Source organism: Serinus canaria, chromosome 4, assembly GCF_022539315.1.
Source record: "Serinus canaria isolate serCan28SL12 chromosome 4, serCan2020, whole genome shotgun sequence".
Classification (NCBI taxonomy): Eukaryota; Metazoa; Chordata; class Aves; order Passeriformes; family Fringillidae; genus Serinus; species Serinus canaria.
Window position 1 is genome coordinate 45,850,120 of NC_066317.1, and position 13,593 is coordinate 45,863,712.

The window sequence follows — 13,593 nt, forward strand, 5'->3', positions numbered from 1 at the left end:
CATTGTGGGAACAGTGTCAGTCTTTCATAAGATGTACTCTGGACTGGATGTTCTGGATGTGCTTGGCAAATCAATTTTTTTGATGTGTATTAATTCAGTACCAGCCATGAGCTGCTACTACTTTTGTTTTGCTCTGGATTCCTGTAGTAACTTCCTCTCCTATTAGAGATTTGGTTGTCCCAAAAGTGAAAGATGGCACTATACAGTGTTTCTGTGGATTTCAGTGCAGACTAAAGCCCAGTACAGCTGCCTCTCATTATCAGCTGTTCTTCCAATGGGCTGCCTCTCCGGAGTGCTGAACTACACTGTCATTCCATGCACTGTGCAGCACCTGCTGAGCACCTGTGTCTTCTTTAAAATGCTCATAATTATCAGTGTAGGTGACTAAATCTCACATTTAGTCCCTGCTTTTGACTTTGCTTCTCTGGGCTTCTGCTAGCCTTGTTCAAAGTTCCTTCAACACAGACCCCGCTTTGGTCCAGGGTTACACCTGTGTCTTCTGCCTTCTGTCTGATCAGGGCCTTGTGTTGCCTATGTAGCATCCAAATTTCTCTGGAACCTTAGTGGAACACAGCAGAAGCCTCCAAATGGTGGAAACACTTCAGCAACAGAAGAAGGAAGCAGATGAGATGATACCAGTTTTAATCATAAACTCAGTGAGGGGGAAGCACTTCTTTTTTCTCAAGTTATTTTTTTGTAAAGAAGAGTACATTAAACCTACAATCACATCTGATTGGAAACTCTATATAAAGAATTGGTACTTTTCTCTGAGCAAATTTACTGTACTCAGTGCATTTTCACAAGTGCAGGTCTTTATGCTCTCAGTTTTCAGACCACTTACCCAGTTAAAGTCACATAAAGTGAAATCACTGTTACAAGTGGGAAAGAAATCAAGATGTCTCTGCTGAAAAAAAAAAGATAATTAGATAAATTGGTTATCTTTTAACAAATGCTTTCTTTCTTTTCTCTTATAGAAGAAGTACAGAAAAGGATCTGTGGATATTTCAAGGATTAAATGTGTAGAAGTTGTAAAAAATGATGGTATTATTCCATGTCAAAATAAATATCCTTTTCAGGTATGTTTTCATAATATAAAATACATAAATTAAATTAAAGTTCTTTTCTACAACACCAAGTCATTTGGACATAACTGTTCTTAAAATTACTGTCAATTCCAAGTAATGAGCCCATTCTGTGTCTCTTTTGGGCTGGTGGGCGGAAATTCAGGATCAGTGCTTAAAACATATTCCCTGCCAGGCGGATCTGCTGCCCTTGCAGTCCCTTCCCTTGGGAGCTGGGCCACAGACACTTGGTTGTTTTCTTTTCCTCACCCTCTCAGCTTGACTTTTGACTGGAAACTGCCCTGCCCTGTTCTTCTGCTGGAACAAGTGAGCTGACAGCTCAATTTCCCTGTCTTCATTCTTTCACATTAATGTAAATCTAGTTGCCATGAAATTATATAGGAATAAGAAAATCAAAATAGAAGTGGTTGCTTTTCTCTTTTTCCCTGTTTCATTGTGAATTGAATGGAAATGAAAACAGAAAACGAAGTGCTTAGAGGGGAAAAAGAAAAATGTGGGGGTTGGATGCTTACTATTCCCTCCTTACTGTAGAGGGAATGGTTGGAGTGAGGAGGAATTCCACTGCTGGAGAGGGGTAGCAGTAACTCTGATCCATTTTTGCCACAGCATATTGTGCCTGAATACACTAATTTTTCTTTTTCTGCTAATACAAGCAGTGGAGAAATAAAAAAGAGTCACTCCAGAGCAATACTGAATCAGATGGGAGAATGTCTGATTACAAAGTAGCTTTCATTCATTAAATTGAACTGTTTTTAGAAAAAACACAGTGAAGAATGAACAAAGCAAATAATGAAGCAAACATTTTAAGGAATGCTGACAAGATAATATACCATTTCAAAATTTTTCCTAATTCTCTTGAAAATAACATATCAGAATAATTCACCTTAATAACCTTTGCCAGTTTCTGCATTCTGTGCCTGAATACATTAATTTTGCCAAGTGTAACAGTCATTTGTCTTGTTCTGTTTCTTCAGGAAGAAATGAATTAACATTATGAGGTGAATGTATTTTGATCATTTCTTTTCTCCCTTTTCCCCCCTCCAGGTTGTATATGATGCTAACACACTTTATATTTTTGCACCGAGTGCCCAAAGCCGGGATCAGTGGGTGAGGAACCTGAAAGAAGGTAATGGGAACTGCTTGTACTTAAACTCTAACATAGGCAGGTACCTTTACTTGAGCTCTCTGCATGGATTGGAGTTAACTTGGTGCTGTGTTTTGGGTTTGTGGCCAAAACGGTGTTAAAAACATACCAGTGTTGAGGGTGCTGCTGAGCAGTGCTTGCACAGCATGGAGGATTTGCATTTTTCCTCCTCTGCCCTCACAGACTGGGGTGGACAAGAGGCTGGCAGGTGACACAGCCAGGGCAGCAGGCCTGGTCTGACCAAAGGGATATTCCATATAAAATTGAGCTCAGCAGTAAAAGCTGGGGTAGAGGAAGACAGGGATGAGGTTTTTTTCCTTCCCTATTGGCTGCTCTGCTTGTGGGAGATGGTGAGTGATTTACTGTACATTATTTGTGGGTTCTTTTTTTCTCTCTTTTGGTTATTAAACTGTTTTTATCTCAAGCCAAAAGTTTTTATCTCTTGTTCTTTCTATTCCTTCCCCCATCCTACTGGGTTGTGGGGGTGGGTGAATGCCTGCATGGATGCTTAGCTGCTGGCTACATCAGCCCACAACAAATTACAAAAATGCAATGGTAGAGCTTCTGCTGCTTATATCTACCAATTTTAATTTTTATTGGGCCAGCTCATTGCTTGCATACACAGGGTGTGGTAACAGGTACTGAGAGCCTCAAATACTCAGACTGATCTAGTTTGATTTTGTAAAGTGCAGCTGCAATCAGAATTTGACTCTACTTTTGCACAATGAGTTAAAAAGTTTATCCAAGCTAGTTGATGGCATCACTGGAAAGTTTTATTTGGATGTAGCTAGGCAACACTGTGGGCCTTAGGCTGATGTAAAATGATAGAAGATATCTCTGCTGAGATGTGATTAGATAGTGGCTTTCACAGTGAGTAAAGGTGGGGTTTTTTTATTTGCCTCTTAATGCCCTCTCTCACCATTAGGTGCTCACATTAATTACAGGTGGTCTGTAAAGTAATAAGAAATTATTTCTGGGCTGGGGTGAGAGGGCAAGGAGGGACCTCTGAAACTCAGCAAGCCCATAGCATGGGGTAAGGAACCTTCCAGGCCAAAATGATGAGTTGTGCCACAGAATAGAGATAAATATTGACTGTCTTTCCCCCCAGAACACTGTTTGTATATGAATTTGAGTCACTTGCAGTAGCAATAAAGGAGGAGGCAGGGCTCCCAAAGCCTACAGAGCTGCCTGACTGATCCCAGTGGTGCAGGGTCTCCTTTCACTGATGCACCAAACCCCTGCTAGGATGGTTGGTGTAGGGGGGAGTATGGCATACCCCTCTGGAATAAAGTTATTACCTTGAACATATCCTCTGTGATTGTTTTATCACCTCCATGTAAACTTGCAAGAAGAGAAGCCATGCTAAAGTAAGGGCAAGCAAAGATTATGCCTCATGTCAAAGATAATGTATGTATTAAAATTACCCTCTTGCAGACTCTTTATTTTTTGTATCTTTCAATATATGCTCTTTTTCTTCTTGTAGAAATAAAGAACAACAGCAATATAATGGTAAAATATCATCCTAAATTCTGGACAGAGGGAATTTATCAATGCTGTAGGCAGACAGAAAAATTAGCACCTGGCTGTGAAAAATATAGTCTTTTTGAAAACAGTAAGTACATATGTTTTCTTATTAAGTTCTTCTGGCATATTTTTCTGCATTTTTATATGATCCTGTTGTCACACCTGAATGCCCTGGGTATTAGGCAAATTTGTAGAGCAGAGTCAATCGTTGGTACTGTGCCTAAAGACAAAAATAATTACCAAGCATTCTTGGTAAAAAATAGAAAAGCCAGCAAAATATCCTTCCAAAAAAGAAAAAAGTTTAGATAAATCTGAAAGGAATCATTGAAGCTGCTGAATTTAATTTGCTTTTTTTCTCCCATTTGAAACTTTTTTGACCAAGTGTTTACCTTAGACTGAGGATAAAACCTCATGGTAAAAAGATTCAGCTACAAATCTTGCCAGCTCTTCAGTTATTTATTTAAACCTCTGCATATCCATGTGCATATATGATATGAACATTATCATATTATTCATTCACATATATGTGAAAGATTAATAACTGCATTGGATTCAGTGTTCCTACAGCAAGCTGAAAATGATCCAAGAAGGTTTAATGTATTTACAGACACTGGACTGAATTTCCTCAGAAGTTTGTAAATGCCCCTGTGCTGAACCTGGATGAGCTGTGACTTTTTCCAGCCTCCAAATTGCAGGTTCTGCTGATTCAGCAGTGGATGCTGTAGTGTGCACTGCTGTGGCACTGCAATACTGTCCAACAAAGGAGTTAGTAATTATTCAGTCCTTGATTTAAGGAAAATTCTGTTGTAGGGAAAGAAACTGAGCCATTGCTTATCTCCCAGTTAAATCTGTGGCACCCAGTGATTTCTTATGTCTGGACAGACAGTCAGGGGGACCTGGGGATTCAGTAGCATTAGAAGACTTGCAGAATAAACAGGGGCTCATGGCTGATCTGATTCAGCAAAGTGAAAAGCATGACCTATAGCTCAGTGTTTTAAATGCATGAAAAAGGCATTGCAGGAGGAAAAAATTTGGATCTGCAAGATGTAATAAGAAAATACATGCAACTGTTATGAATTATTTAGCAAGGCAGGGGTCAGGGGCTTATGTATTTTAAAAGGGCAGATGTTAATACTAACAGACTTTTAGATCATCATGCTGACAAGAACACAGCTTCATTTTCTTATGCCTTTTTCATCTCTATCTCTTTTTTATTTCTCATAAATTTTTGCATCTGAGGACTGGTTCAGAGCTCTCTGTGGCATGCTCTGGTGTGGCATAAATGTTGCCAAATCTGTGGTCAATGTAACCTCCTGGCTGATTTAGGATGTTTTTGCAAGAATATTTAATCATTTTTCTTATAGTTTAATTGGAGTTGGTTTTGCTTTCTGAATTTCTAAGCCATACTGAAGGCTTGTTAAGACATTCAAGCCTAATTGGAAATTTAAACCTTTCATTTAATTTTAAGACTTCTAGCTAAATAAATAGGCATAAATCCTCTCCTGTGCTTTGTTTCTAGATGTAATGAGATTGTCCTCTTCGATGCCAGAAAAAAGTGTGGTAGGTAGAATCTTTAAAATATTGAATAGAGAATTACTGCCTTCTGAAAAAGTGATTACATTTCTCAAAATACCTGCTGTATCCTGGAGCAAAGGTCTACTTCTGGATGCATCAATTGGCATCATGCTCTATCTCAGGGTGAAAAATATTCCACTGAAATGTAGCTGCATCTGTTAGCTGTATCTGTACTGCTGGTGGAAGATGTGGGCAAAAAGCAAATGCCAGCCAGCTTTGCTCTTTACAGGCAGCTGCAGGCTGCAGCACAAACCAGCCCCATGGGTGGCACCTGCATGGTTTGCTGCCAGAGAGCCCAGCTGCCCCCCAGGCCACCACAGGCCTAGCCCAGCTTTTGCCTCCAGGATGCACTGGTGTGATGGTGGGGGTGAATGGAGGGTGGAGCAGCGTGGGATGATAATGATAATTTGTAATGGTAATGATAATTTAATAATGTTGTGTTGTTTTCAGAGAAGGCCTCCACCTCCTGTTCCTCCAGTTGAAGAAAATGGGAATGAAGAGGAGGAGATAGTGGTAGCAATGTATGACTTTGAACCTACAGAACACCATGATTTAAGATTAGAGAAAGGTGAAGAATATACAGTGATTGAGAAGAATGACATTCATTGGTGGAAGGCAAGAGACAAATATGGGTAAAAATGAGTTCTTTACTTTTTGTTATAAAGTTCAGAATTCTATTTTTGTGATGTAGAAGTTCATATTGACTATGTAGCAACAAATAACTGCATTAGACTCTACATTAGGCCCAGGCTCTGAAATCTCATCCATATATTCTCATGCAGAAACCAATTTTTAAAAGGGCAGTACTCGACAGATAGACTGTGGGACCCAAGTGCAAAGAAGGTTGCAGAACTGGATGCCTTTCCAATTATGTTTACTTTCCAATTTTATAGTTCCCCAATTAAAGCACCAGCCATCCTTTAAAACCTCACTAGACTGGTAAAGTATTCCCACTTCCCTGGGGAACATCTCATTAGGGAGCAATATGGTTAACATTTAGCTCAGCAGGCTCTAACTTCCAGACTTGAATAATCATCGTTTTACTTAATAGCTGGATCATTAGGGACAATCTTTGAATAAGTTGAGAGAGAATTGCAGTGAGATTCTGTAATGACTACTGCTTCACATTCCCTGTATTAGAATTTTCCCTGTGGTTTCAAAGATGAAAGTTTTCTTATTTCAATATTTATCAGGTTCCTGTTGCCATATGTTATGGGTAATTGTGAGTTATCAGGCTGTGTCAGGCTCCACACATATTTCCCCTGCCTGACTGGGACTTCTGAGTGCAGAAGAGTGACAGAACAGCGGAGGGTTACTCACGCTCCTTCATCCCTTCTGCTGGTTTTCTTGGACACTTCTGCTGCCCATGGCACATTTCTAGGGGTGCTGAAAGTTCATATGGAAATGCTGATGTGGAAAATTAGTTTCTGAATAATCAGTAGTAGAGTGGGTGGGTCAGTAATTAATAAATTACATCGACAGACCACTGGTAATTAGCAGAATGAAACAACTGTCTTCTAGGCATGCAGTTTTACATGTTTTCACTCAGATTATCTATTCTATATTTTTTTAGAAAACAAGGATATATCCCAAGCAACTATGTTACAGGAAAGAAGTCCAACAACCTTGATCAATATGAGTAAGTGAATACTTGAATTAAAATTTGGAATATCATAAAATGAAACTTATGCTTTAAGAATGACAATGTATCTTTAACATTTTGAAAGCGACAGTTCACGTATGGTGGAATCTAGAGGTTAAGCTTAAACAACTGAAATGGGCATATATTTTTTCAGATTCTCCTCATTGATTTTTTTGGGATTTATAATGTAGAGTCAAGTCAACGAGACATCCATCAGCATGTGGCATTTAGGCTATCATGGTTAAAGCAAAATCCCCCTCTTAATTCTCTGGTAGACAAAGGGAAACTTTGAAGGAAATTTACCCATTTTAAGTGTGCTCAATGTTGTTTTAATAGTAAAGTGACATGTCTGTCCAAAGTTTGAAGCAGTAAACAGTAGAAGAGAAAACAGTGGAAGTCACTCCAAATAAACATAAAAGACTGGATATTTTGGAAGCTCTAGTTTTCAAGAGCTTCAAGAGAAAATATGTAGTTTGATGCATTTCAGATTTCAGTGTAACTTAACAACTATAAATGTCTAGCTTTTTTTTATTTTTATGCTTTTCCCAGTTGATGTTTAATTAGAGAGTACTTATTTAAGAGCATCAGGGTAAAAGTTAACATGATAGTCTCCAAACTTGTTCTTGATTCTCATTATCCTACAGTGATGATCATTATAGGATAAATTGTTATGCCTGAGAATTTAGGACATACTTCATGTGATAAAATGGAACTGTAAGAAAATAATAAACAAAACCAAATTTCAAAGCTATGTTAGTAGTTCCAAAACTTTACTCTCAGCTACATATGGTTGGTTCCTACTTGCCATGGTTTGACAAAAGGCAGAATTTCATCTGGGATTTTGCCCTTAGCTTGACTAGAGGGAATTCTTTGTTGCTTTCTCATCTTAGGAACTCTTGCTAAGAGCTCTGCTCTGTTCTGGGCTGGGCTGCAGGGCTGGCAGAAGGGGAAGGAAGGAACTGGACTGCCTTATCTGGTCCAGCCACTTTGTGCTTTAACCACCTTGGGGCCAAAATTCCGAGTCTCTGTGCAGTCCAGGGAGCATTACTCCAGGTCATGTACCAACTGCAAGAAACCACTGTCTCCAGAACAGGCAGAATCTGATTAGAGGCTGCTGTGCCACTTCCCTGCTTGGTTACTAAATTAACAGCACAGCTCAAAACAGCACCAGACCATTTGCAAACTGCCTGGTTTTCCTTTTTTTGTTATTCCCTGTGACTGGCTGACATGCTGGTACTTCTTCAGCTGCTTTAACCTGCCCATGCAGCACAGAGCTCAGAGATGTGCAGCCATGACACTGAATTCAGAGTTTCAGCCTCTCCTTTGCTAGGTGGGTCCTCCCTGGGAGCCCAGAAGTGTGGAGATGCTGAATGGCAGAGCAGTCTGACAGCAGCTCTGTGGGTGGTTTGACCACTGTGCAGGCAGCTGCTTCCCCAGGGCTGCCAGCCCTCACCTTGGGCTGCTTTTCTCAGCAACTGCTGCCATCAGCAGCAGTTTGACATGGATGTGTTTGACAAGTGTTTTTTTCCAAAAACTTACATCAGTTCCCTGAGTTTTATGGGCTTTTGTGGGATGGATTTGTTTCAGGGCTTTTTTATGGGACAACTGCACAGTGCAGTAGAGACTTATTTTTACATGTTATCAAAGGTTCAATTCTTGATCTTCATTTATCATAAATTTATTTATTCTCCAGCTTCATAATACTTTGCCTAAAGCATTTTAGGTAAATCATGCACCTTAGGGAAGTTTAATTTACTGATGCTGTGTTGCAGGTGGTACAGCAGAAACCTGAACAGAAGCAAGGCAGAGCAGCTCCTCAGAAATGAGGTAAGCACATCAGCCTTGCAGTATCAGCTGTGAAATTCACTTTAAATAGCTTTTTGAGTTAAAGCTGAGGCATCATATTGCTTAAAACCAGTTGCTCAGAACTGTCAATATGCTTGTGTTCTAGGATAAAGAAGGTGGTTTTGTGGTGAGAGACTCCAGTCAGCCTGGCCTGTATACTGTTTCCCTTTACACAAAATTTGGAGGGTGAGTTTCTGTGGCTTCTCTGCACACCTTGTCTCATCTGAATCTGTTTGTATCTGTATCCAAATTCATTGGCTGGGGGAAAGCCAGGAGAAGGCTCAATAAAGAAATGGGCTGCTGATAAAAAAGACAGGTGACTAAAATTAACTTCTCACCTCCATGGTTAGCTCTCATTCGGTTTAATCCAGAGAAGACCTTAACCCCCACCCAAAGGAGTGGGTTTTGCTCTCCCACCCCATTTGGTCTCTTCTCTCCTGCCAGCCTGCATTTGTGTCTGCATGTGTCAAATGGACTGGGGAGCTCACTGGGCTGAAAATTAACCTTTTCTGGGTTAATCTTCAACTTGGTTTGGGCACTGAGATGAAGGCGAGTCACCAGTGCTTAGGATATTTGATATTCAAGCTGTTCCCAGAGCATGTGGTGCTCTGCACCTCTGCTGGCCCTTTCAGTTTACTTTTTCTTGTCAACATGCTCCTCTTAAAAAATTCATCCTAAATGATATGATATTATTACTAATTGTTATTGTTGTTATTTTGTTCCCAGGGAAGGTTCATCAGGAATAAGACACTATCATATAAAAGAAACAGTGACGTCACCAAAACAGTACTACCTCGCGGAAAAACATCTCTTTAACTCCATTCCAGAAATAATTGAATACCACAGCCATAATGCAGCAGGTAGATGGACTGGATTCTTTCTATCACTTAAGGTTGATTTAAAAAGGAGCTCGAGACATTTTATTGTTTGAATGAAATTTTGGGGGGTTTTGTGCATCCTTCCTTTTCAGGGAAGCCATGAAACACTGTCGTTTCACATTATTTCACTACAGAATATGGGAAGTAATTTGAAAGGTCTTGTCTGTGTTATATGTATATATATATAGATATAGATATATATGTGGTGTATAAAATGTTACTGCCCCAGAGTAAGAGAAGAATCGTTATATCAAGTCAGGAAAAATTGTTCCCTTAGCTCCACATAGTCCTTCTTGTTTCCTTAGCTCCACATAGTGCTTCCATCAGCTGCCTGTAACCCAAAGTAGATGGAGATAGGGATGGTACTTCCCCAGGATACTTTCCAGGCCCTACCTGCTGGTCACTGCCACTTGAAATAATCTGACCTTCCCATACAGCAAACAGTTGAGGAGAACAATAATGTGTTGTTTAGAAAATCCCTACTCCAGATCCATAGCTGATGCTGATGCTGGTCTCTGCCCACTGTATGATGGAATGGGGAGAGTATAGGAGTTGAGTTTAAGGCACAGATACTAATCCTTCTTTTTTTCCAAGTCTGGCCTGTGCACAAATCTCGCTCAAAAACTATAATTTCCAGATCTTTACATCAAACTCAGATAGCCCAGCATTTCCTGATGACACTCTGGAAAATATACCCCAAAAACATACTCCCGCTTTTCATTTATTAAAACTGATTTTTCTTCATATTCTTAATTGGAGTCTGCAGTGAGCTGGAGGCTGAGTTGCTGCCTGGTGCTGTTTCAGAAGTAAACTGTGTCTCTTGAATTGTCATTGAACCTCAGGTCTCGTTACGAGGCTGCGTTACCCGGTGACCCCGAAGAGGACGACAGCACCAACAACAGCAGGATTCAGCTATGGTGATTGCCTGTTATCTTCATCTGCACTTATTCTAATGATTCTATGTATGCTGAGATGCTACAATACTTTCTAAAAGTTTTGGAAATATCTGATTCTGTGCTGTGATTGGCTATATCAACTTACTCTGGTCCAAGCTGTAGTTTCAAGACCCTTGCACAGAGTATCAGCGTGCAGAGGCACCATGTGCTCTTGGTGCTCCAGGGCAATTTGGTCTTTTCTTCCATGCTTTCTGCCATGGATATCTTGAGCTCTGCCTTATTAGAGAGCTGTGCCTTTGGCTCCTTCATTAGTCTCCAGACTTCTGACTCAAACTTGACCCTTTGATCTTTGTTGAGGGGTTACTGTTTTAAAATAGAAACTTGGAATAGCCATTTTTCAAGTGTGGTGATAAGAACAACTTCTATGCGTTGGCACAACTTTGTGGAGGCATTTTGTTGAGATCAAATCTGATAGTATCAGTATGTAATTACTGGCCTCAGGAAAGTATGAATTTTGACTTCTTAGTCAGGAGTTGCTTAAAGGTCATGTCCACCTAAAAGTTTGTTTTGTGACGTACAGAAGTGTTCAGTCTTCAAGTGAATTCTTGGACGTTTTCTACCTAAATTCCTTAATTTGCTACTAGTCCAGTTTCTCTTTCCTCTTCCTTATCATCTGCCAGCTCAGAAGGTTCCTTAACTGTTTGTTGACTTGTTTTGTTTTACAGAGAAATGGGAGATTAACCCCTCAGAGTTGACCTTCATGAGGGAGCTGGGGAGCGGTCTGTTCGGCGTGGTGCGCCTGGGGAAGTGGAGGGCGCAGTACAAAGTGGCCATCAAGGCAATTCGGGAAGGGGCCATGTATGAAGAGGACTTCATTGAAGAAGCTAAAGTAATGATGTGAGTTGTGTGCCTGGCACTTTGATTTCCAGTTCTAGGCCTCTGATGCTGTATACTGGTTCTAAATAAACTCTGGGGGAGGTGATACTTCTGCAGTTTTGTGTGCTGGAGAACTAGCGCTGGGTGGAGGAAGTAATAACGATATGATCTCAATCTTTTCAGGAAGCTAACACATCCTAAACTAGTTCAACTGTATGGTGTGTGCACACAACAGAGGCCCATTTACATCGTGACAGAGTTCATGGAGCATGGCTGCCTTCTCAATTACCTGAGACAAAAACGGGGAGTTCTGAGTAAAGACACTCTGCTTACTATGTGCCAGGATGTATGTGAAGGAATGGAGTACCTGGAGAGGAACAGCTTTATCCACAGAGACCTGGTAACATCCCATTAGGCAATACTCCTCTTTGAAATTTTTATTTTTGAATGTATTTATTCCTTTTTGAAATGTCCTGTTTGTTTCAAACTGCTTCTGTTCTTGCAGAAAATTGAGTGGATAAAGTTGGCTCTTTATGGTCTAGTCAAGTCTCTAAGACTGGTCTGTATAGAAAATCATGAGAGATTTTCTTTCCCAAGAAAATGGAATGAAATCTCTCTGAAATGTTTATAAATAGCAGCAATTTGTGCTGATATAACAGCCTATCTCCTTTCTGTATTGATACCATTTTCACCACACATTAATTCCTTGAGATGATATTTTTTTCTGGTGATCTTTTCCACAATAGTGTAGTTGTGAAAATGGTACTATCAAGAGGAGATGCAGATGTACTTTTTATAATGAGAATACACCACTAAATGTGGTAAATGGCTTAATTTGCTAAGCAATGACTAAAAAACCATGATAATGATAAGATTACTGCAATTGTTCTGCAAGAGACTCCAAGTTTTCATCTAGTCTAACCATTCCCATTGCAGGCTGCCAGGAACTGCTTGGTGAGTGACTCAGGAGTGGTCAAAGTCTCAGATTTTGGAATGACAAGGTATGTGTGAGTGTGCAGATGCATTTATGGAGATTTGGGAAAATTCATCTAAACCTTGTACTAAGCCCAAAGGCAGCACAGACCAAGCAAAATTGCATACAAAAATGATCTTTTTTGACCTCTTGTTTTTGGTTTTTTGGGGTTTGTTTTGCCTTTGCTTTTCTAGTGCCTTTAATGCTTGCTTGTTCTGTGTTGATTTCCTTACTTATTTTAAAAAAGCAGCTGCTGCAGAGATAATAGTTAAACTGTATTTTGTTAAATAGGTGTTAGAAATACGCTGTTCAGTGAGTTTGGGATTCTCTTGGGATAGATGTTTCAGAGTTGTGCTAGCTGAAGGGCTGGGAGATGCTGAGATCTGGAGGGGGGTTAATTTCCTGCCCTTGTTAGTGCCTGCGTGGGTGATGTGTTGGTAAGGCAGTGGTGGGAGCAGCTCTTCCAAGAAAGGTGTTAAAGCACCGTGGTTTGACTTTTGCCACATCTCTGTGTTGCTAATTTTCTATGTCCCCTGACAACTGAACTCAGACTTGCTGGTGAAAAACAGATCATGAAATTTCTGCTTTTCCCTCATTTTGTCTCATAATAGAGACATATAACTAGCAGGTGGCCTAGACCTGTGTTGTATAGCTAATAAATCACAAGAAAGGACTCTGGGGTAATATGAAAAATGAACAGAGTCGTGGTTGAAGCAGTAGTACTGCCCCAGGGAAGCTATTTTTATCTTGTGATGCTAACGCCCATGGCCATTAGGTGGCAATGTGAGCTTCTAATACTCCAATCCAAAGTTAAATTAAAATTTGAGAAGTATATCATGTCTCTCTTTTTTTTGTGTGTGTGGGTGTGTGTGTTTTTTTTAAGGTATGTCCTTGATGACCAATACACAAGCTCTTCAGGGGCTAAATTTCCTGTGAAATGGTGCCCCCCAGAAGTCTTTAATTACAGCCGATTCAGCAGCAAGTCAGATGTCTGGTCATTTGGTAAGATATCATCATGGAAAGAAAGTGTATTTTTTATATTTTGTCAGTAGCAGTTAAGCTCTGGTTATTGGGAAGGATTCAGACATCTGAGAAGAAGCTCAGAGAAACCATTTGCCATGGTTTTATTAGTGATAAAGTTCCACAGACACTTTTAGT

General features: G+C 40.1%; 1 protein-coding gene across 3 annotated transcripts in view; it reads left to right on the forward strand.

Moving 5' to 3' along the window:
- The window catches only part of TEC (tec protein tyrosine kinase), a 44,252-nt gene that overhangs the window by 28,624 nt on the left and 2,035 nt on the right, over positions 1 to 13,593 (forward strand). For all 3 annotated transcript variants that reach the window (XM_030239526.2, XM_009100369.4, XM_030239527.2), the window contains exons 3-16: positions 975 to 1,076; positions 2,127 to 2,208; positions 3,710 to 3,838; positions 5,270 to 5,310; positions 5,776 to 5,957; positions 6,899 to 6,964; positions 8,740 to 8,794; positions 8,919 to 8,998; positions 9,539 to 9,672; positions 10,533 to 10,607; positions 11,312 to 11,483; positions 11,646 to 11,862; positions 12,399 to 12,463; positions 13,319 to 13,437. In XM_030239526.2, coding sequence (XP_030095386.1) covers positions 975 to 1,076; positions 2,127 to 2,208; positions 3,710 to 3,838; positions 5,270 to 5,310; positions 5,776 to 5,957; positions 6,899 to 6,964; positions 8,740 to 8,794; positions 8,919 to 8,998; positions 9,539 to 9,672; positions 10,533 to 10,607; positions 11,312 to 11,483; positions 11,646 to 11,862; positions 12,399 to 12,463; positions 13,319 to 13,437 — 1,519 coding nt within the window. The remainder of the gene's footprint in view (positions 1 to 974; positions 1,077 to 2,126; positions 2,209 to 3,709; positions 3,839 to 5,269; positions 5,311 to 5,775; positions 5,958 to 6,898; positions 6,965 to 8,739; positions 8,795 to 8,918; positions 8,999 to 9,538; positions 9,673 to 10,532; positions 10,608 to 11,311; positions 11,484 to 11,645; positions 11,863 to 12,398; positions 12,464 to 13,318; positions 13,438 to 13,593) is intronic.